The sequence below is a fragment of the Dictyostelium purpureum genome, assembly GCF_000190715.1.
Source record: "Dictyostelium purpureum unplaced genomic scaffold DICPUscaffold_159, whole genome shotgun sequence".
In the NCBI taxonomy this organism is placed as follows: domain Eukaryota; phylum Evosea; class Eumycetozoa; order Dictyosteliales; family Dictyosteliaceae; genus Dictyostelium; species Dictyostelium purpureum.
The window spans coordinates 43,503-66,391 of record NW_003519496.1 but is presented as its reverse complement, the minus strand read 5'-3'; the positions used below and the strand labels follow the sequence as shown (position 1 = coordinate 66,391).

The following is a 22,889-nucleotide window of genomic DNA, read 5'->3' as shown; positions in this document are numbered from 1 at the left end:
AGTAACGTGTGTTAAAGATGGTGAATGTAAATTATGATTACCCACCAATATTACTTCATTATCATTATTATCCCTTAATTCTTGGTCTATTTGTAATTTGTTTACTAAAAATGATTGGAATGAATTTAATATTGAAAAGGTTAATATCAATTCGTTTTCGTTATCTTTGCTCGAAAATGATTCAATTGAATCTTTTAATAATTTTAAATTTTCAGAAGAGGATGAACATGAGTGATATAAATAATATAATTGCTTTCCTATATATGAATCTAAAATATGATAATCTTTAAATAATTTAATTTCGCTTATATTTTTGGTTAATGATGATTCCATTGATTGTGTGCAATTTAAAAAAAAAAAAAAAAAAAGTGAAATGAAATTAAAAATTAAAAAAAATTTAAAAAAAATAAAAAAATATAAAAAATATTTTTTTTAAAAATGAAAAAAAATGGAAATATTTGGTATAAAATCACCCACCCCCATTTAATTAACCATCTCAAATTAGTGATTAACTAATAGGGTTTGGGGGTAACATAATAAAAAAATAAAAAATAAAAAAATAAAAAAATAAAAAAATAAAAAAATATATTATTTCATTGTATTTAATATTTTGTGATTGATCATGGTTGTTTAATAAACAAAAGTGAAATAATTAATTAATATAAAATGACACATATGTGTGTATAGAGTATATTATCCCCTAAACATATTTTATTTGAAAAAAACCCAAAAAAAAATTATTTTAAAAAAATTTTAAAAAAAATATTTTTTCAAAAAAAATAAAAAAAAAAAAATTAAAAAATAAATAATAAAAAAATTTAGTCTTTTTTCATATAATTAAATATTGTTTGTTGTTATTATTATTATTTTTAAAAAATAAAACCACATTGTGTTATATAGAAATAATTTTTAATAGAATAAATTCATAAAATCCTTGTTTTTTTTTTTTTTTATTTTTTTTTTTATTAATAATCATATTTTACCTAAAAAAAGTTCTATATCTTTATTTATTATTTTATATCTTTTATAAACAAGAATTGTCATATTCTTTTTTTTTTTTAGATTTCATAAACCAAAAGCAACATTAATATAATAAATATTTTTTGTATACAAATATTATTATAAAATCATTTAAAACTCACACTCAAAAAACTCACCACATTATTTTATTTTTTTTTTTTAATTAAAATTTTTTTTTTTTTTAATTTTAAAATAAAAATTTTATTTTTTTATTTTTTTTTTATATATTTTAATTTTAATTTATCTAAATAGATAAATTTATTAATAATTGTATTTATTTATTTATCTATTTATTGTATTTATTTATTTATTAAACTTTTGTTGTATTTTTATTATAAAGAATAAAAAGATGGCTACGCCAGTATCATTAAATCAAGTTGAAAAAAGTAAATATCTATTAATCTAAAGATATAATAATTTTATAAAATACTAATATCTTTAATTTTTAAAAAAATAGAAACTATAGAGTCTATTTTAACAAATAAAAGAGAAGAGGGTAAACTAATTACCAAAGTTTCAATTTTAAATGAAAAAAAGAAAAAAACAGAGATCAAAACATTAATTTTAGGAACCAATAGAATATTTTTATTTTCAGATTTAAAAGGAAAAGTAAGATTAATTAAAGAATGAAAATATTATTTATTGCAATGAATAAATATTAATGTTTTTTTTTTAATAATCTTAAATTAGTTATCTGCAGAATATCACTATTTAGATGTTAATGTTATCGAAAGTAGTTCAGAGAACGATGTAACAATTAAATTTAGAAATCAAACTATATTTAAAATGAGCAACTTAGATGCTGGTGAAATTTTAAAAACAATGTATATTACTTTGATATCAACTTTTCCAGGTATTAAATTAGGCAAAACTGTACTTCTCCAAGTTACACCAGAAAGCAGATTACCATCAATCTTTGCTGCAGCATCTGCCTCGTCATTTAACAACTCACAGTGCGGATCATTTAGCTTAACATATAGATCAGTTTGTGATTATTTAGGATTACAACCATTATCATCAGTACTTTGGGATATAGAAAACCTTTATCAAGCCAATCAAGTTAAAGATTTTAATTTAGCTGAAATCTATCAATTCACCCCAAATGACCTAAAAGCCTTATTATTGTCCCTTTCCTACAACACATATTTTCAATCATTCATTTCAAACTATAAACTATTAAACGAAGATCTCATACAATTGGCTGAAGTTTTTAAAGAAAATACCTCACTTCAACAAATCTCAATTACAAACTCTCAATGTTCAAAAGAACCATTTATATCATTATTAACAAACATAGCCGAGAACAAAGGCTTATTTGTTAGTTCAATAAATTTATCAAATAATCAATTAGAGGTAATATTTTTTTATACATTTAAACTAAATTTTTAATAAATATTATTTTTATACTAATTCTTTTTAATTTATATATATATTTAGAATAAAGGTATATTAACATTGGGATCTAGTATTCAAACATTTTCAAAAAATTTAAATTATTTAAATATTGAAAACACATCATGCTCTGGTAAAGGAATTGAAGCATTTTTTGGATGTTTAGCAGCAAACTCTGTAATTTGTTCATCTCTCAGCTATTTAAACATAAATAATAATAAATTAGAATCCTATGGTACCAATGGTTTATGTAAATTTTTATCAAAAGCCAAGGCATTACAACAATTACATATGAGCAACACATCACCAGTATACAGTCTTTTAAAAATGTCATCACCAGCAATTTTACAATTAGATTTTAGTGGAAACAGACCAACAACATCAAAAGAAACCGTTATGGATATACTCGCATTCTTTAAACAAATGCCATCATTACAAACTGTAAATTTAGCAAGAATTCAACCATCTACCGATGAATTAAAATTATTATTTAGTCCTGCTACCAATTTAATCAAGTGTCAAAATGTTGATTTATCCGAAAATGAATTGGGTGATAACGGTATCACTAAACTCTGTGAAATTATGTATCCAAATTCAAATATTCGTCATCTAGCAATCGATGGTAACTTTAAGAGCCGTTCTAAACTAAGAGGCAGAGCTATAGAGGCAATAATTAATTTGATCGAAGATAACAACTCTATTGAAAGTCTTTCCATCTCGACCGGTAACACTAAATATCAACTAAAGGGTGACTTGATGCCATTATTATTATCGCTACTTAAAAATCAATCATTAATTAAATTGGATATCAGTGGCAATGGTGTAGGCGATAGTGGTGCCTTAGCAATCTCAAAAATACTTTGGAAGAATCAAACCTTAAAAAGTCTAAAATGTGAAGGAAATGACTTTTCATATACTGCATTGAAAATGATCAAAAACTCTATCAAGAGAAATGAAAAATCACTTACTTTCTTCCCATTACCAATTACCGATATCGCTGCAATCCTCAAGAATGATGGTGGTAGCAGCATTGTACAAGACAAAGTCATTAAAACCATTCAAGATTTACAATGTTCAATTGTTAATAACTATCCAAACAATATCTCGAGTGATGCCTCAAGCAACGAGTCACCAAACTCTGGCTCTGCACCTGCTACAAAACCACCAAGCCAAGGTTCTATTAAAAAACCACCAACTGGACCACCAACCACCAAACCTTCAAGCACCACAAATATCACTAATGGCTACACCACATTACCAATTAAAAGACCTGGTACCAGAGGTCCTTTATATCCTGGTCGTGTTATAAACTCTAGTGCATCAGGTGAGAAATCAGCATCTGCAGCCTCTCAAGTCGAAATTCCACCATTAGTATCTCGTTCAATAGATTTATTAATTGATGAAGGTACAAATTCCGTTGGTATCTTTAGAACATGTGCTTCTGCTACAGCATTAAAGAAAATTAAATCAAGATTTGAGGCCGGTGAAGATATAGATTTGAAAGCAGAGAATGTTGATGTAGATACTGTAGCTGGTGTACTTAAAAGTTATTTCAGAGAAATGGCCTCACCAATTTTCCCTGAAAATATACACGAATCCTTTTTCCAAGCCTCAAGACAATCAACCATCGAAGATAAAATATTGGCATATCATGATATCGTTGAAAAGATGCCACCATTAGAGTCCAAAATGATAAAGAAACTTTTCCATCTCCTCCACTTAATTTCCTTAGAAAAAGATGTAAATATGATGTCACCAGAAAACATTGCAATTTGTTGGGCTCCAACTTTATTTAGATCATTTGCATCAGAACTTTTACCAATTAACTCATTTATGATCGTATTTTACTTTGATATATTTGACCCAGAAAACAAACCAATTTCACCAGAAAGCAAAGCTGAAAATGGTTCACCACCAATCAATGGTGCCAATACCAATATTAACAACTCATTAGCCTCACCATTGTCACCAGTAACCTCACCCACAAAGGATGGCTCTCCAACCCCAACCACACCAAGTAAATCACATACTATTGGTCCATTAAGAAGACCATTATCCTCAAGCACTGGCATGTCATTGATTGATAAAGAACCATCAGCACAACAACATAATACAATGCCATCCTCAACAAAACCACCCTCAACTGGTGTCACTAGAAAAGGCAGTAGCGGGTTACCACCACTTCCAACCTCTTTATCAGCAACCAATACAAATAGCAATACCTCTTCTTCATCATCAGGTGCATCATCACTAAGAAGCTCCAATGGAATAAACACATCACCAAACTCATCACCAACACCAACACCCCCAGACTCACCAAGCTTCTCACGTATTGATGGTAATGCTACTTTAAGATCCAAAAGATTTAGTCGTGTTAATAGAGGATCCTACTCTCCTGGTTTATCAAGAGCTTCAAGATCTATTTCATCATTATTCCAAGACTCTGATCTTGCAAACAATGATACAAGTAGTAATATAAGTGAAACAAATAGTAACATTTCAAACTAAAATAATTTAAAAAATAGTAATAAAAAAAATATATATCTAAAGATTTAGATAATAAAATATTATTTATTTATTTTTATTGTAATCATAGTTATAATTATTTTATTTTTTTGCTTTTTTTTTTTATTTATTTATTTTTTTATTTTTTAATTTTTTTTTAAATTTTTTTTTGGTTGTCGTAAAAAAAAAAAAAAAAGTTTTTTCATTTTTTTTTCGTTTCAACCAAAAGCATAATTTTATTATCACCATATAATTCATAATATTAAAATATGCAAAGAGGATTTGTAGCTGGTGTTAAATTTGCATCTAAATGCAGTTCAAATTCATTCAGAGTAGCAACTGCAGCTGCTCCAAAAAATAGTGTACATAATAATTTTAAATCTGCTTCATGTAATATAAATTCACAACAATCTTCAAATATACCAGCTTCATTTTCAACTACATCATCATCATTAGCACCACCAAATAGAAATAGCAATACAGTTAGAGGGTAAAAGTCAAATAATAGAATGTGGTGCATAAGCATTGCATCATAGTTTTGGAAAAATAAAATAAATAAAAAAAGATTTAAATATTTTTTTTTTTTCCTTTTTTTTTTTTAAATCTTCCTCATTTCGATCATTGTATTAATACAGATTCAATTTTATTTAATATAGTACTTCAATTTTATCAAGTTTCAAGCATAACAGTTTCCTCATTATATCAGATGGTAATATTTTTAACCTTTATTTTTCATTAAATAAAAACCCATATTAATTTCTCTTATTAAATTTTTTAAAAATATACTACAATGACATTTTATTTTTAAATACTTTTTTATATAGATGATGATGGTATGTGATTTTGCCTATTAAATAATTATAAAAAAAATAAATAGTTTCAATTGTAATAATTCAAATTATTATTTATTTGTTTTTTTTTTTTTTTTTATTTTCATTTGTTAATTCATATGTTTTAATGGTTTTTTTTTTTGTATTGTTAATTCATTTTTTATTAAAATTATATATTTATATTGATAAAGGTTCTTAATTAAATAATATATAAAAAAAAAAATAAAAAAAATAAAAATAAATATAATATAGGTTCATAACATCAAGCAGATTTAATTTATATAAAAATGGAAAGTAATCAACAACTTTAACTTCAACATCAATATCAAAAACAACTTTTAAAAAAAATAATCAAAAACGACAAAATTCAACCCTTCAATTCTTTTTTTCTCAAACACATCCACCCGAAACTCCAACCCACTCAAAACTTTACGAAATTCAACATCATTAATAGACACCCAAACAAAACAAACAAATAAAATTTTATTGTATTTATTTCTTTAAAAAATTAATAAAACAAAAACATAAAAAAAAAAAAAAAAAAAGCCAACTATTTTTTCCTTTTTTATTTTTTTAAAAATTATTAAAAATTTTTATTTTAAAATTTTAATAATTTGTTTAGTGTGTGTGTGATTGGAAAATAGTGTTTAATCATTAAACCATTTTTTTAAAATAGAAATATCGAACCAAGATCTTTATTTTTTATTATAGATGACATGTCCGGAATATTTTTTTAGTTTCATATTTTTGATTATATAAATAAATATTCATTGATGTGACATAAAGAAGAAAACTCTGTGGCACAATAGCCCAGAATTCTTTTAAGAAATATCTTTACCTTTTTTTTTATTTTTTTTCAATTTTTTTTTTTTAATTTTTTTTTTTTTTAATTTTTTTTTAAAATTTTTTAAAAAAGATTATTATTTTTTTTATTTTTTTTTTTTATTAACTATTTCGTTATAAAAGTTTTATTTTTTTATTTTTTATTTTTATTGTTTCTTTTTTTTTCACCCTAAATTTTTAGAAAAAGAAAAGATTTCATTATATTTATTTGTGTATATATAATTATAGTTTTTTTTTCTTAAATTGTATTATATATATTATATTTATATCATTTTTCTTTTAAAAAGAGAAAAAAACAGCACACAAAAACCCCACACAATATAATTTATTTTGTTATTTTTTTTTAAAAAAATCTTAATAAATTTTTTTTATTTTTTTGTGTTATTTTTTTATAATATATATATAAATAAATAGATAAATAAAATACCAATCAATCTTAAACTCTTTAAAATTTTCAATTTTATAGAGCTTTTTTCATTTTGGTTACATTAAAATTTATATAAATTATGAATTTTTCTGAAGAAGAGGAATATAGTAATAGAAATACAGCTAGTTCACAAAAACTTGGATCATTATTTAAAGATAGCAACGCAATGTCTGGAAATCAATCATTAACCTATACCAATAACAAAACCCAAACTACCAGCAATCCAAATCAATCCGAAGTTTATATTTCTTATCCAATTCATTTATTTAAATTGTAAGTACTTACTTTTTTAAAGTTATGTTTCAATTTCTATTGTATAAAATATTAATATTGCTGCTTAAATTTTTTTATCATATAGTGATAATAATAAATCAGAATATGCACCAGTTGGCCCAGCAGCCACAGCAGTTTGTGGATCAAAACAAACAGGAAAATATCAATTATTAGTTTATGACAACAATAAGAATTATTTAGTTAATGTTAGCGTTACATCACAATTCAACTATACTGTTAATAACAATTATGGTAGTTTTCAAGATGCAGCAGGCCAAAATTGGTCAATTTCATTCAATTCAGCTGAAGACAGCAATAAATTTGCTACTCAAATTGCAATTGTCAAATGCGCAAGTGGTCAATATCAAAATATTGCACACATTGATTTGGGTAGTTCAAGCAAAACTAAACCAATTGGTACTGGTGACCGTGTTTCAATAAAATATTCAGGTTGGCTCGAAAATAACAATAAAGTTGGAAGTTTATTTGATTCCAATATTTCATCAGAAGCTCAATTTCGTTTTGTAATTGGCGAAGGCAAAGTTATTAAAGGTTGGGACCTTGGTGTCGTTGGTATGAGAAAAGGTATTAAAAGAGTTTTAGTCATTCCTTCTGAATTAGGTTATGGTAAAAAGGGACACTCTTCTATTCCAGGTGGTTCCAATTTAATCTTTGAAATTGAAGTTACTGGTTCAAAGAAAAAAGAAGGTTCTGAACAACAATTACCAAGTTTAAATGGTCAACAACAAGCTTCAGCTCCACAACAACAATTACCAAACCAATTATTTGATAATTCACCAACACCACAAGTAAGTAATATTTTTAAAAAAAAAATCTAAAATTAAATTATTTTATACTAATATAACCATTTTCCTATATTTTAGGATGATAAAGCTAATTTAATTCAAAGAGTTGCTAAATTAGGTAGAGCTACTGGTTTTACTTCACCACCACCATCTGATAGTGAAAATGAAGGTTATTCAAGAAACAGTGGCAACAATAACAATAGCAGCAACAACAACAATAATAATATGAACAGCAACAATAACAACAATAGTAGTAACAATAATAACTATAATAACAATAACAATGGTAATAATAATAATAATGGTAATAATGGAAATAATGGTAATAATAATAATAATAATAATAATGGTAACAATTATAATAACAATGGTAACAATAACAATAACTATAATAATGGCAATAACTATAATAATAATAATAATAATGGTAACAATTATAATAACAATAATAATAATATGAATAATAATGGTTATAATAATAATAATAACAATTTTAACAATATGAATAATATGAACAACATGAACGGTATGAATGGTATGAACGGTATGAATGGTATGAATGGTATGATGAACAATAACTTAAATACTGGAATGAATGGTATTGCTTTTAATCCATATTCACCACAAACACCACCACAATTTAACCCAATTGGTACCTTTGGATCAGCTTATAACCAACAACAACAAGCTTTATTATCATTAACCGGTCAAGCATCACCAATTACATCAAGTGCATTGGTTCCAATTATGCCACAATCACCATCAATTATTGTTCAATCACCACCACCAGCTCCAGTTCCAGCTCCAGCCCCAGCTCCAGTCCAAGCTCCACCAACTCCAGCTCCAGTAGCTCCACAAACATCAACTGCTGAAACTGTTCAAATTTTAGTTGAAGAAAAACAATTTAAAAAAGAAATTAAATCATCCATTGAGCAATTTAGTAATAAATTAGATCAAGTCAACAACAAATTTGATGCCCTTACCCAACCAATTGTTAAGGGTGATGTTCCAATTTCAGGTGTATTATTAGTTCAAACTCTTCATAAATTAGTAGATGACAATGAAAAATTAATCAAAGAAAGCATTGAAAAAGAAGCTCGTTTAGCCACCCTCAAAGAAAATATTGCCACTCTCCACAAAAAGAATGAACAATTTTTAGAAGAAAACACTAAAATGATGGAATCACGTAATGAAGCCATCACTGATAATGTTGCTCAAATGAGAAGACAAATCATCGAACTCCAAAAACAAAAGACCCAAGTTGAAGATGAACTCTCTGATAAACAATTACAATTCACCAAATCTCAATCACAAATCTCTCAACTTAAAAGAGAATACAGTTCATTAAACGAAGAACTCAACCAACAAAGAGAAGAAGTTGCTAAATCAATTCAAGATCAAGATGCACTCAAAGCTGCTGAAAGAGATTATGCTCTCAAGATTCGTGCTTTCAAAAAGAGTTTACTCGATGAAAAGAATGCCAGAAAATCAGATACTGAAAAGATCGCTTCATTAGAAGATGAATTAAAAGATGCCCAAGATAATTTAACTGCAGCTGAAAAGAGCAATGAAGATTCAATTAAAAAATTAAAATTAGATATGGTCAGATTAAAGAAAAGAAACGACGATAAAGTTGGTCAATTAAATTTAGAGATCACCACACTCAAAGATACCTTAGAAACTGAACGTAATGCAATGTCATCTGTAACTACTATGGTCGAAAATGCTAAACTCGAAGCTGAATCTAAATTCAATTTATTGTTATTAAAGAAAGACGAAGCCATCGCCTCAATCGAGTTATCACTCAAAGATGAAAAAGATAAATACGAAAAAATTGTTAAGGCCAATCAAAAAGAAATCGAAACATTAAATGCCACAATTAATACCACCAACAAGAGATTAGAAGAAGAAAAAGAAGAAGTTATCAAATCATATAAGAAAGGTTTTGCTGAAGGTATCGAATCCACCAAAGATACTAGCGATTTGGTTGCCAAACTCCAAAAACAAATTGAAGATCTTCAAAATCAATACGACGACTCAAGAAAAACCTTGGTTGAAACTAAAGATAAATTATTTGCATTAGAATCACAACCACCAAAGACCATTATTAAAGAGGTTAAAGTTGAAGTCCCAGTTGAAGGTTCTGCTTCATCATCATCATCATCAGTAGATGTTGCTAAAGAAGTTAAAGCATGTATGCAAAAGGTTTTCGTTAAAGTATCAGAGGAATTTGAAGAAGATGAAGAGTATTCAACTGATTCAATTATGTCAGCATTTAAAGGTATTATTAAAACTGTTACAATGGAATTTTTACAAAAACCAAAAGAAGATGAGGAGGAAGAAGAGGCTGAAGAAGAAGTTGAAGAGGTTGAAGAAGAAGTTGAAGAGGCAGAGGAAGAAGAAGTTGCCCAACAAGAAGAATCATCAACTCCAATCGTTGAGGTTAAACCAGTTATTGCTGAATCAGCTCAAGATGAAGATGAAGATGACGATGATGAAGAAGAAGAAGAAGAAGAGGTTGTTTCAAAAGTTGAAGAACCAGTTAAAGTTGAAGAGCCAATCGAAGAATCAGTTAAACCAATTGAAGAACCAGTTGTTGAAACACCAGTCGAAGAATCAGTAAAACCAATTGAAGAGCCAGTCGAAGAGCCAGCTGAAGAATCAGATAAGCCATCTGAAGAACCAGTTAAACCAGTTGCTAAACCAATTACAACCGACGAAGATGACTTTGATATGGAAGATGATGATTTCGATGATATCGACGAAGAACAACTTAAGAATATCGATGCTGAAATTGAACAAATGCAAAGAGAAATTGAAAATGAAGATCTTGAAGAGGAAGAAGAAAAGGAAACTAAACCAGAACCAATTACTACCACTATTGTTGATCCACTTTCCAGTAAATCTGATAATGAAGAAGAACCAGAAGAAAAAGAAGAATCAGTTGTTGAACCACCAACTTTAGATGTTGAGGAAAAAGAATCAGTACCAGCTATCGAAGAAGAAACTAAAGTTGAGGTACCAGTTTTAGATGATGATGTCGAAGAAGATAAAGAGGAAGAAGAAGAAGAAGAAGAAGAATCAGTTGTTGAGCCACCAACTTTAGATGCTGAAGAGGAAGAAAAAGAATCAGTTCCAGCTATCGAAGAAGAGGAAACTAAAGTTGAAGCACCAGTTTTGGATGATGATGTTGAAGAAGAAAAATCAATTTCAGATTCTGAAGAAGAAACTAAAGTTGAAGCACCAGTTTTAGATAATGATATCGAAGAGGAAGTTTCAGCTCCACCACCAATTGATGTTGAAGAAGAAGAAGAAGAAGAGGAAGAACAAGAAGAAGAGAAAAAAGAACAAACAATAGTTGAACCAGTTGTCGAAGAAAAAATTGTTGTAGGTGAAGAATCATCACCATTTGCTGACGATGAACCAGTTAAAGAGGAATCAGTTGTTGAACCACCAACCATTGAATCTGAGGAAGCTGCAGTTGAAGAGGAGACCACCGAAGAGACAGTTATTGAACCACCAACCATTGAATCTGAAGAAACCTCAGCACCATCTACTCCAGCTGTTACTGTCGAAGAACCAACTGTTACTGCTACCCCAGCTACTAAACCAGACGAAGCCGAAAAGAAAACTCCAAAGAAATCATTCTTTGATTTTGAAGATGACAGTCCATTCTCTGAATCATCCACCAAAAAAGAAGAAGAGTCATCATCAGATGTTTTCAGCTCCAACACCAGTCAATCAACCTCAACCACACCAGCCAAAAAGACCGATTTCTTCTCTGATTCATTATTTGGTGATTCATCAAATGATGATATTTTTGCCAAACCATCAACTCCAAGTAAAAAATCAGACCCATTTGCCTCTGATGAATTATTCGGTGGATCATCATCATCACCATCAAAAGAAACTAAAGAATCAGCATCACTTTTTGACTCTGATTCATTATTTGGTGGTATTAGTGTTTCCAAACCAAGACAAAAACAAGATTTCACCTCCCTCTTTGGTTCTGATCCAACCGCTTCACCATTAACTCCATCTGATGATAATAAAGAAGAGGAGATTGTTTTACCACTTTAAAATTATAATAAAAATAAATAAAAAATCATTTAATAAAAATATAAATATTTAAATAAACCAAAAAAAAATTAATAATATAGTATTATTAAATTACATATAAAGAATAAAAAATATTTTAACAAATCTATTTTTAAAAATCTATTACTTTATAAATTTATTATTTTATTGCTAAATTTAATAACGAGAATATTCTTCCATATATTTAAGAGGGAATTTAAATTCAGTTGAGCCTACTTGGTGTCTTGTTAAGAACCCAGTAATTGGAATTACGTTATAGTTGAATGTTAATTTAATTGTATTATTTCTAAATATTATAAAAAAAATATTTTTTTTTAGTATATTGATCAATGTATGTTATGATTGTGATAATGTAATAATTACTTTAAACCTAAACCTTGATCGATAAGTGGGTATTTAGATAAACGTTTTTCGTGAATATTTGCTTTGGTTTTATCGGTGAGAATGTAATCCCAAATTACAACTTGTGATAAAACATTATTTTTAGTTTGATATTCTGCTGTTATATAAAGGAATAACATCTTGGTATTCCAATTAAATAATGGAGTTAAATCTGTATCTAAATCTACTGAGAATACTGAGTATTCAAAATTACGTTGTTTATTACTAAATTTAAATAATGAAATAATATTAGTATTTGGTTATTATTGAATGATTATAATGGTTATTTTTAATGTGTATTTAATTTTTGTTATCAATTGATATTATTATCTCAATAATTATATTTTTGTAAAGTTCTTATTTTTAATTATTGTTTATTGTTTATTTGTTTTCGATGTTTATTATTGTTATAATTTAAATTGTGTTTGTATACTTTACTATTTGTGAATTTCATTTAATTTAATATCTACATTAATATGATCTGAAAAGAAAGCTCTACTGAGACAATTTAAAAGTAAAACACCTACTAAAACAATACCACCGAAACAAACGATGGTGTTTGCTCTTTGACTAAAACTATACATTTTATTAATATATACAAGAAAAATTAAAATCTAAACAAAATGTAATAGTATTTGAAAAAAAATATTAAAAAATAAAAATAAAAAATTAAAAAATTTAAAAAAATAAAATTAAAAAAAAAAAATTAGAAAAAAAAAAAAATGAAAAAATGATTATGGTGCATCATCATTTTAAATATTTAAATATATTTTATTTTTTAATTTAGCTTAATTATAATTGTTTTTAAATTTATTAAAATTTTTAAATAATAGTTTTATTGATTATTTATTAATTTATTAATTTTTTTATTTTTTAAATTTTTTAAAATTTTTTTTTTTCCATATTTATTTTTTATTTAAATAAAAAATATTATCGAACTATTGCTATTTATTATATTATTGAATTTATATATCAAAATTGATTAAGTTATTATTGGAATATGTATCATATATATTTAGTTCTTTGGCTAGTTCTAAATAAATTTTTTTTTTATTTCTGTTACATTCAAAACATGAATTTGTAATACCCATATCATCGGAATGGTGGAACATTTTTGAATGCCTTGAGATATTTTTTTTACTGTCAATGTGTATACACCCATCATGTTTGCATTTTGCTTTGTCAGAGTCTAGATGAATAGTTTCTTCAATATTGGTAATCTGGATTAAATCTATATGGCTCGTTACTAGGTGTTTTTTGAGTTCTTCATAGCTTGGTAGGATTGATTTATGATTATCTATAAGGCAATAATAATAGCGAGAGTTTTTTATTATTTGTGAAGAGGTTGATATAAATCTTTCAAGTTGAAAGCGGTATTTATATAGTATGGATTCCATTTGGGTTGGTATTTCTTTAACATCCAGGTTTCCATCAAATAATAATCTAAAAAATTTTTCATTAAACCTTTCTGGAATTTTTGGATTTATTGTTTTAATTTCTGATGATGACAGTGATGTTATTGCTCTTCTTCTTTCCAATAGTGATTTTATTAGTTTTTCTCTTGGTGTTAATTTATTAAAGTCGTCAATATTTACATTATTATTGTTTGAATGGTTTGAATTTAGTGGTGGTGTTTTTGTTAGTGTATTAAAAGAATCAAAGTTTATTGGAGGAGAATTTTGAGGAGAATTATTTTTTTTTGAATTATTTGTGGTTTGAAATACATTTTCATCTGATAAATGGTTATTAGTTTTTGGTTGCGTTTGAGAAAGTGTGATATCTGGTGGAGAAGTTGGGGGAACAATTAGTTGTCGTAGAATCACTAGTCTTTTTCTAGCTTCTTCTATTTGGTTCTCTATTTTTTCTATTTCCATTTCAATGATTTTTCTATTTTGAATTGATAAAGCTGGCTGATAATTTTTAAATGGTGGAGGTAAGAATTTTGTTTTTTTAAAGGGGTTGTCAAAATCATCATCATCAAAAATATTAAAATTTGAGTATTTTCTTATATTATGATTATTTATTTGAAAATGAGTATTACAATATTCCTGATATGTTATGGGAGTATTTATATTAGAATTATTTATATTACAATTATTATTACAATTATTATCATTATCATCATTATCATCATTATTTTTATAATGGCTATTGTTATAGATGCTTTTATAATTATTATCCATTTTTAATTGTTTTTTCATTACTGTTTATAGTTTTATTTTCACCGTTGTAAAAAATAATTTCGATAAAATAAAATAATTATTTTAAATGTGTTATAGTTATTAAACTTTTTGAATATGATATTTATAAAGTAAAACCATCATAAAAGAGAGAAATAATTATGATTTTCTCTTGTAAATTGGTTTGTAAAATAGAAACCAAAAAAAAAAAAAAAGAAAAAAAATTAAAAAAAAAAAAAAAGTAAAAAAAAAAAATTTAAAAAAAAATTCACCTCTTTTCTAACTTTAATTTTTTTTTTTTTTTAAATATTTTTAAAATATTATTTTTTTTTTAAGGGGAGGGGTTATATTTGTTTCATTTATTTAATTTTTTTCTATCTACTGGTCAAGTATCTTCTATGGTTTGATATGGTGGCAATCATAGGCGATTCCTAAAGAATTTACTGAACAGCATGAAAGGGTTCCTCTTGTACACTTGTTTTGATTATTTCTAAGTGGCACACAACCTATTCCGATTCCACCTAAATTGGGCCCACAACAAAACAATGAATCTTTGCAGTCTAGCGGTTCTGAACTACCGCTATAGCAACTATTAATATTTAAAGTAAGTATTAAAATTAATAATAAAAAGATTGGTTTATAAATAGCTTTCATTTGTTTTTTTTTTTTTAATATTGGTTTATTAATTATTTATTGTATAATTATTTATTTAAATAATAATAAAATAAAAATAAAAAAATAAAATACATATTTAATTTATATAAATATAAAATAAAAATAAATATTTAATTTAAAAAAAATAAAAAAAAATAAAAAAAATAAAAAAAAAATTAAAATATAAAAAAATAAAAAAATATATATATTTTTAAAATATTTCTTAAAAAAGAAAATTATTATAAAATCTTTTTTTATTTTGAAAATCTACAAATAAATATATAAAATTTAAAATCAATAGCAATAAACTAAATTTTTTTTTTCTTTTTCATTTTAGTTTTATTTGTGAACATACAACATATTTAAAAATTTTGCTGAAAAATGTCGAAAATGTTAAAATTAGATGCAAATAATCAACAATGTAAGAATTTATTATAGATATAAATATTAAAAATAAAATGAATCTAATTCCTAATTTGTGTATTTAGCGGTTGTTATAAAAGACAAATATGTGGATATTAATCTAAGAAATTTAAATAGTTGCGATAGTAGGGTAAATATTTTAATCAACGATAGAAAAGAAAGAGAAGTAGATGTTGGCCCTGGTTTAATAGTTGACCTTAATTTAAGAGTAGATGGTTGTTTAAAGATATCAAATGAAGGTCCTTCATCATTGCTAACAAAAATAGATTTTGTTTAAAAAAAAAAATATAATATAAATAAAATACAATGAAATAAATATAAAAATATAAAACAAAAAAGTCATATTTTATTTGTTTTAAAATTTAATTGATAATACAAAAGAGTTTTTAAATTTAATAAGAGTTCCAGTAGCCATGACGACCGGTATATAAAGTATAGCTTTTATATGTAGTCCATCTTGTTTTCCATACAAATTTGCTGTTTTCATTATTGCCAAATGATGATGATGATGAAGATGAGTCAGAATTGTTTATTTTGTTGTTGTTTTTAGCATCATTGCTGAATGAACCGAGTTTAGTAATAGCATCTATTGTAATAAAAAAAGAAAGAAATGAAAAAAGTTGATTAGTATAAAAGAAAGAATTTATAATTAATTATTAATAATTATTTATAATATTTACTGAAAATCATTTTTAATTTTTAGTAATTTAAATTTTTTATTTATTAATACAATGTCTTTTTTATTTGTTTGTTTTGAATGGATTAAAAAAATAATTTTCAATTTGTTTAAATAGTTTTTACAAAAAAAATTAAATTTGTTTTTTTTGTTTTTTTTTAATTATAATAATATTATAAATTAATTGTACAATTTGAATTTTTAATAAAATAATATTATTCTCCCGAAATCATTCAATTTTGTTTTTGTTTATTTCCTTATTTGAAATTTAAAATCTAATATCTATTGAACAAATATAGGTTAATAAATAGAACATACAAAAAAAAATTGATTTATTATTAATGATTGTTGTTGTTGTTAAGTTTGTAGTAGTAGAAGTTATTATTTTTTATAGTGGTTGTTATTGTTGTTGTACAATTAGTAGTGTGCTTTTTTTTTTTTTAAAAATAACAAATTTTATGTATCCCTCTATCATTATTTCTTGTATTATTTCAGTATAATAAATTGTTGTTTATTATTATAATGTTTATCAGAAATGTTTTTTTTTATTATTCATATCATTAAATTTCAGTTAACTACTTCAAAATAATAATGATATAATAGAAATAGTGTGTGTTAGGTCAATTATTATTATTTTTTTTTTTTATAAATATTTTTTTTGAACGTGTGGGGGGAAGTTAGAGTAATGTTTTTAGCATATAAATATACATTTATTTAAGTGTGTGTTTTTGTGGTTGTGATACATCGGGGGTAAAACTTTATAATATATATTTGAATTTTTATCATTTAATTATTTATTTATATAACATATACAGGGATTCAATCAAAATCAAATCAAAATCATAATTAAAAAAACAAACATCAAACACAGTAGAAACTAACAAATTTAATAACATCATGAACAAAATCCAAATATTAATTTAATATAAAAATAATAAATAAATTGTAATTACTATTAGATCCGAGCAAAATAGTATATAGAAACTGAGAGTAAAACAATTCAATATTAATTTATTCCAATCTACATTTATATTTCAATAATTATTATATTTTTATGAATGTTCGTTAGATGTATTGTTGTTAATGTCATTAGAAGTTGCTTCGCACAAAATTAAAAGAAAAAAAAAAAAAAATTAAGATATAAATCTTAAAACACACATTCAAAAAAAAAAAAAAAAAAAGAAAAGGGGTATTACCAAATTTGTTTTTTTATATCTATCCATAAATAATAATATTATTGTTGTTGTCTTTTTATCTATGTCTTTTTTCTTTTAATATTGATATTATTGTTTTATTAATTAGTAATGATATTATAAATTTTTTTTGTTTTTTTTATTATTTTTTTTAATTATTTTTTTTAATAAACCAAAATGAAAGAGAGAATGATGGGGATAATGATCTGCAGTAATGCCACCAACCGCTTGGCATAAATAACATGTCACCAGGCTTTAAAATAGTTTCGATATAGTTAGAGTTTGCCTTTTCAAATAATGGATATTTCTCGAGATTAGGATTTTCGATATCAATTAAACTGATATTATTTTGTGCAGTTTTTGAACTACCTTCACCATCTTCATCATGTTCTTTAACGTAAAGATAAGGTTTCATGTTTGGATGGTACAAACGTACATATTTATAACCAACAATTTGAGATAAAAAGTTATCATAGGAATCATAATGAAGTGGTGTAATTGTATTACCTAAATAATTATATATAAAAAAATATTATTATTAATAAAATTTTATATTAAATTTTATAGTAGTTATGAAAAGCATTGATTATACCTGTTCCAAACCAAACATGTGGACTAATGCCTTCTTCTTCAGTTTCATGTACTTTGGCATCACCTGTAGATTGTAAAAATTTTGGGAATTTAAAATCATCGAGTAGTGATGGTAATTGTTCGATTAAACCGTGTTGAGCTAAATAACCAACGTTTTTCGAGTGGGTTTTGATACTGTTTGAATCGATGCTAGATGGAACCATAAAGTTTTCAATAAATTCGTTTAGTTTCATTACCTTTTCTGACCAATCTTGAGTTTGCTCTTCTGCAGATGCTGGTGCTTTGTCTTTTGAATATAATTTATTATGGCCCAATTCAATTGGTACCAATCTATTTCCATAGTTATTTAAAAAGTAGTTCAAATCTTTCCATTTATTAATACAACTCCATTGAATAGCATCACCTCTAATTATACATGGTTTGTTTGGATCTAAATGATTTAATTTGAAATTACTAAATTCTTTTTCATATTCTTGATCATTGATACTGGTGCTATTGCATGTGATGATTGGTATTTGATTGGCTTCATTAATTTTTGGAAATTCTGAATAGTTTATATTTTCATCCAATACCATTGGTATTTCTTTTTGCTCTTTTCCTGTTGACTGTGGTTGCTCTTTTAATTTATTTGTACATTCAGTCATAAATGGTATTAAAATTTCTTTTGGTGCACCTAAAATAAACGATAAATCTAAAATTTCCAATACTTTATTAAAGTCGTTTTGGGTATAGTAATAAGATGCACCTGCTAACTGACCCATAATAAATGCTTCTCTTAAACAAATATGGTTCCATGATCCTTCGTTTAATAGTTTGTCCCATGTAATTTTATAAATTGATTCGTAAATACTCTTAATTTGGTTATACTGCTTTTTATTATAAAAATAAAATAACTTTTTTAAATCGCTGGATAGTTGATTAGTTACATCCGAGTTTAATAATACCAAATCTTGACATGCTATATTTAAAGAAAATTAATAAAATATTTTATTAATTTAATTTTTTTTAAATTTAATAATATATACTTTGGTTATAACAATTTTTTATCAATGTAAAAATGGGGACTCTAATTTCCTCTTTTAAACTCATGTTTGTTCCAATAAAGAGTATTTATACTAAATATATATTATAATTAAAATAAAAAAAAAAACGAAAATTAAAAATTAAAAAAATAAAAAAAAATCTTTTTTTTTTTTTTTTTTAATTTCTTATTTTTCATTTCCATAATTTTTTTTTTAATTAGTCTCTTTATGGTATATCCGAATAGTGTGTTTAAAAATAGAATGTTTGATGGACCATATTGACTTGTTTATATAGATTGATAAAAACAAACTTTTTAGAAAAATATAAAATATTATTTATTAATACTATTAATAAAAAACTATAAAAAGAAAGAAAAATCTTTTTATTTTAAAAATTTAAAATAATATTATATTCTTTTAACCATGCATTGAATTGAATTAGATAATCCAATAAAACCTTTTCACGAAAATTGTTTTCTATTTTATCTCTTCTTGAAATGATGTCGTTTAATACTCTTTCAGTGTCAAATAGTTTATGAATTGGAGCTGTTTCATCGTCAATGATTTTTAACATTAAATCACATAATCCGAAAAAATAATTATTATCGCATATACTTGGATAACCACTTTTACGTCTATAAAGAGCATCTTCTGGTAAAAAACCCTTAAGTGCACGACGTAAAATTCCTTTTTCTATATTGTCAATTGCCTTGGAGTTATATGGTAAGTTCCAAACATACTCTACTAGTTCTTTATCAGAAAATGGTACTCTAACTTCAAAGCCGCTCTTCATGCTAAGACGATCCTTTCTATAAAAAAAATAAAATTAGTAACTAAACTGGATATTTTTAATATTTTCTTTTATTTATTAATACAAACCTATCTAATGCAAATGGGATAAATCTTTTAATGAATAGATATGAAAGTTTACGTTGTTTACATTGCAATTCGCTTTCACCTTTTAAATATGGTATTGATTTAATACATTCTTTGTAGTTCTTTTGTAAAAATTTTGTTCGGTTTAATTTTGACAACACATCCTTCTTTAAATATAAATGAGTTTCAGCAAATGCAATCTCTAGCCATGGAAAATTTTTAAAACCAAGATATCTTTCATTTGCAAACCATTGATGATAACCAGAGAAAATTTCGTCACTGCATTCACCTGATATTGCAACTGTACCAAATTTCTTCATTTCTTTGAATAACAAATAGACTGATGTTTCTACTTCACCATATCCTGGTAAATCTCTTGCTCTCATTGGTTCTAATATGTTGTCCAATAGTTGCTGTGCTCCAAGCTCTACAGTGTGATGATTTGTGTTACAGTACTCTGATACTTTTCTTGCCCATGGTTCGTCTCTGTCAATACGAATAACTGAAGGTCTAAAATCTTTTTCATCATTTTCAAAAGTCATTGAGAATGTTTTTAATGTTTCTTGATTCTTTTTAAATTCGTCCGACGCCAAGGATACTAAACCGCTTGAATCTAAACCACCTGATAACATTGCAACTAAAGGTACATCGGATACTAATTGTCTTTTTAATGAGTCGCTTAATAATGTTTTGATTTTTTGAACTGTAGTCTCTTCATCGTCAGTGTGTGGTGAGCTTTTTAAATTCCAATATACCCTGTGATCCGCCTTCACTATAATAGTGCCATGTTGGTTTCTGGTTTTCGAAAATACTATATACTGGCCTCCTGGTACTTCATAAACACCTTGAAATATACCACAACCTGGTGTACGAACTGGTCCATGAAATAAAACTTCGCATAATCCATTGGTATCTAAAACAGGTTTAACTTTTGGGTGGCTTAGCAGAACTTTTAGCTCTGATCCAAACAATATGGTTCTTCCTCTAAGACAGTAGAATAGCGGCTTTATGCCCAAGTGGTCTCTTGCTAAAAATAGAGTTGATTTTCTTTCGTCATAAATTGCAAATGCAAAAATACCGTTGAAATGGTTTAAACACTCTTCGTTCCATTCTAAATATGATCTTAATATAACCTCTGTGTCGGAATAAGACTTGAATGTATGTCCTTTGCTAACTAATTCTTCTTTTAACTCTTTGAAGTTATAGAGTTCTCCATTATAAGTCAAAACTACCGAAGCACCAGTACGTTCATTTTTATATACCATTGGTTGTTTGCCACCTTCTGGATCGATTACAATTAATCTTCTATGACCAATCTGGGCATTTTCTGAACTCCAAAAACCTTCTGCATCTGGACCTCTATGAATAACGCTATCATTCATTTTCTTTATAATCCCATGTTCGTTTGAGATATCTTTTGACCAATCTATCCATCCACTAATTCCACACATTTTAAAATTAATAAAATATTAGAATATTATTTAAAAAATGTTTAAAAGGTATAATTTTAAATTTTAAAACTGTTTTAATTAAAAAAAAAAAAAATAACAAATAATTGTGCTTTAATTCTATTGTTATTTTTGATTGTGTGTTGTATTATTTATATGAATAATATGAAAAATCTATTTTATTAAGGTTTTTTTTTTTTAAATAATGTTTTGTTTTGTTTTGTTTTGTTTTGTTTTTTTTTAATGGTTTTATTTTAATGGTTTAAATATTTAATTTAAATATTTTAATATTTTAATATTTTAATAATTAAAAAATTAGATAAATTAATTTATTTTATTATTTCTATTTTCCCCTTTTTTTGCTTATTTCTATTTGGTGTAGATCATTTTTAAAAAGAAACAAAAAAAGAAAATGATTATTTTACTCTTTATTATTTTTATTAATTTATTTTAATTTATTAAGTACTATTATTTATAATTTATATCTATTTATACATTCTGTACCAAAAGCTCCCCAATAAAGTAATAACTTTAATCTTCATATTGCGGGAGAGTGACATTATATTTATATATAACCTTTTAATATTTTCAATCAATTAAAAAAAGGTGTATAATTATTTGTGCTATATTTATTAATAAATATACACCATGTTATTATTTTCTACTGTGTAATTAAACAAGAAAAAAAAGATATTATGATTTATTTTTTATTTTATTATTAATTATCTGACACATTACTCTTTTGATACTTTTTCGAGTGGGGGTTTAAATATCTATAAAACAAACAAAAATAATAAAAAATAAAAATAAAAATAAAAATAAAAATAAAAATAAAAATAAAAATAAAAATAAAAATAAAAATAAAAATAAAAATAATAGATAAATTATGTTTGTGTACTTTTTTCTATATTTTGATTTACTATTTACTATAAAATTGGGTTGTTTTTTTAAAATATTTTATTAACACACCATAAAAAATTATTTTAACAATAATAAAAATTTAATATTGTTATAATAATAAACCCTAAAGAATTTATTTTTTTCTATTATTGAACAAAATATTATTTTGATTTAAACATAAATAATGAAATTAAATATATATCATACCTTTACATATTTGATATATATATGGTCGCTTGAATGAACTCGATCAAATTTTATAATAATATTGGTCCTCATTCAAAGAAATTATTCATTTTTAATTTAAAAAATATTTTTTAAAATTAATTTGAAAATAAAAAAAATAAAAAT

General features: G+C 25.1%; 9 protein-coding genes across 9 annotated transcripts; 3 read left to right on the top strand and 6 right to left on the bottom strand.

Annotated features, from left to right (window-relative positions):
• Window positions 1-54: 54 nt before the first annotated feature.
• DICPUDRAFT_153410 (uncharacterized protein) lies at window positions 55-333 on the bottom strand (the record flags this gene model as incomplete). Its single annotated transcript, XM_003289025.1, has 1 exon — window positions 55-333. A coding segment is annotated over one exon (279 nt), but the record flags the coding sequence as incomplete, so codon positions are not given.
• Window positions 334-1,369: 1,036 nt separating this feature from the next.
• On the top strand, window positions 1,370-4,881 carry DICPUDRAFT_15574 (uncharacterized protein; the record flags this gene model as incomplete). Its single annotated transcript, XM_003289039.1, has 4 exons — window positions 1,370-1,406; window positions 1,478-1,629; window positions 1,711-2,373; window positions 2,458-4,881. Coding segments are annotated over 4 exons (3,276 nt in total), but the record flags the coding sequence as incomplete, so codon positions are not given.
• Window positions 4,882-5,186: 305 nt separating this feature from the next.
• DICPUDRAFT_153408 (uncharacterized protein) lies at window positions 5,187-5,673 on the top strand (the record flags this gene model as incomplete). Its single annotated transcript, XM_003289038.1, has 2 exons — window positions 5,187-5,407; window positions 5,574-5,673. The coding sequence occupies 2 exons, from the start codon at window positions 5,187-5,189 to the stop codon at window positions 5,671-5,673; spliced, it is 321 nt and encodes a 106-aa protein (XP_003289086.1).
• Window positions 5,674-7,709: 2,036 nt separating this feature from the next.
• Window positions 7,710-7,982, top strand: DICPUDRAFT_22628 (uncharacterized protein; the record flags this gene model as incomplete). Its single annotated transcript, XM_003289037.1, has 1 exon — window positions 7,710-7,982. A coding segment is annotated over one exon (273 nt), but the record flags the coding sequence as incomplete, so codon positions are not given.
• Window positions 7,983-12,553: 4,571 nt separating this feature from the next.
• Window positions 12,554-13,159, bottom strand: DICPUDRAFT_35069 (uncharacterized protein; the record flags this gene model as incomplete). The annotated part of the gene is made up of 2 exons (XM_003289024.1): window positions 12,554-12,800; window positions 13,014-13,159. 2 exons carry the CDS (start codon window positions 13,157-13,159, stop codon window positions 12,554-12,556), a joined length of 393 nt encoding a protein of 130 aa, XP_003289072.1.
• A 381-nt stretch (window positions 13,160-13,540) lies between these two features.
• DICPUDRAFT_79852 (uncharacterized protein) lies at window positions 13,541-14,758 on the bottom strand (the record flags this gene model as incomplete). Its single annotated transcript, XM_003289023.1, has 1 exon — window positions 13,541-14,758. One exon carries the CDS (start codon window positions 14,756-14,758, stop codon window positions 13,541-13,543), a length of 1,218 nt encoding a protein of 405 aa, XP_003289071.1.
• Window positions 14,759-16,149: 1,391 nt separating this feature from the next.
• Window positions 16,150-16,579, bottom strand: DICPUDRAFT_92227 (uncharacterized protein). Its single transcript, XM_003289022.1, has 2 exons — window positions 16,513-16,579; window positions 16,150-16,418 (listed from the first exon to the last, which is right to left on the bottom strand). Exons 1-2 carry the CDS (start codon window positions 16,520-16,522, stop codon window positions 16,225-16,227), a joined length of 204 nt encoding a protein of 67 aa, XP_003289070.1. The 5' UTR covers window positions 16,523-16,579; the 3' UTR covers window positions 16,150-16,224.
• Window positions 16,580-17,852: 1,273 nt separating this feature from the next.
• DICPUDRAFT_35082 (uncharacterized protein) lies at window positions 17,853-19,381 on the bottom strand (the record flags this gene model as incomplete). Its single annotated transcript, XM_003289021.1, has 3 exons — window positions 17,853-18,208; window positions 18,294-19,250; window positions 19,318-19,381. The coding sequence occupies 3 exons, from the start codon at window positions 19,379-19,381 to the stop codon at window positions 17,853-17,855; spliced, it is 1,377 nt and encodes a 458-aa protein (XP_003289069.1).
• A 321-nt stretch (window positions 19,382-19,702) lies between these two features.
• DICPUDRAFT_88339 (uncharacterized protein) lies at window positions 19,703-21,641 on the bottom strand (the record flags this gene model as incomplete). Its single annotated transcript, XM_003289020.1, has 2 exons — window positions 19,703-20,123; window positions 20,194-21,641. The coding sequence occupies 2 exons, from the start codon at window positions 21,639-21,641 to the stop codon at window positions 19,703-19,705; spliced, it is 1,869 nt and encodes a 622-aa protein (XP_003289068.1).
• Window positions 21,642-22,889: the final 1,248 nt, after the last annotated feature.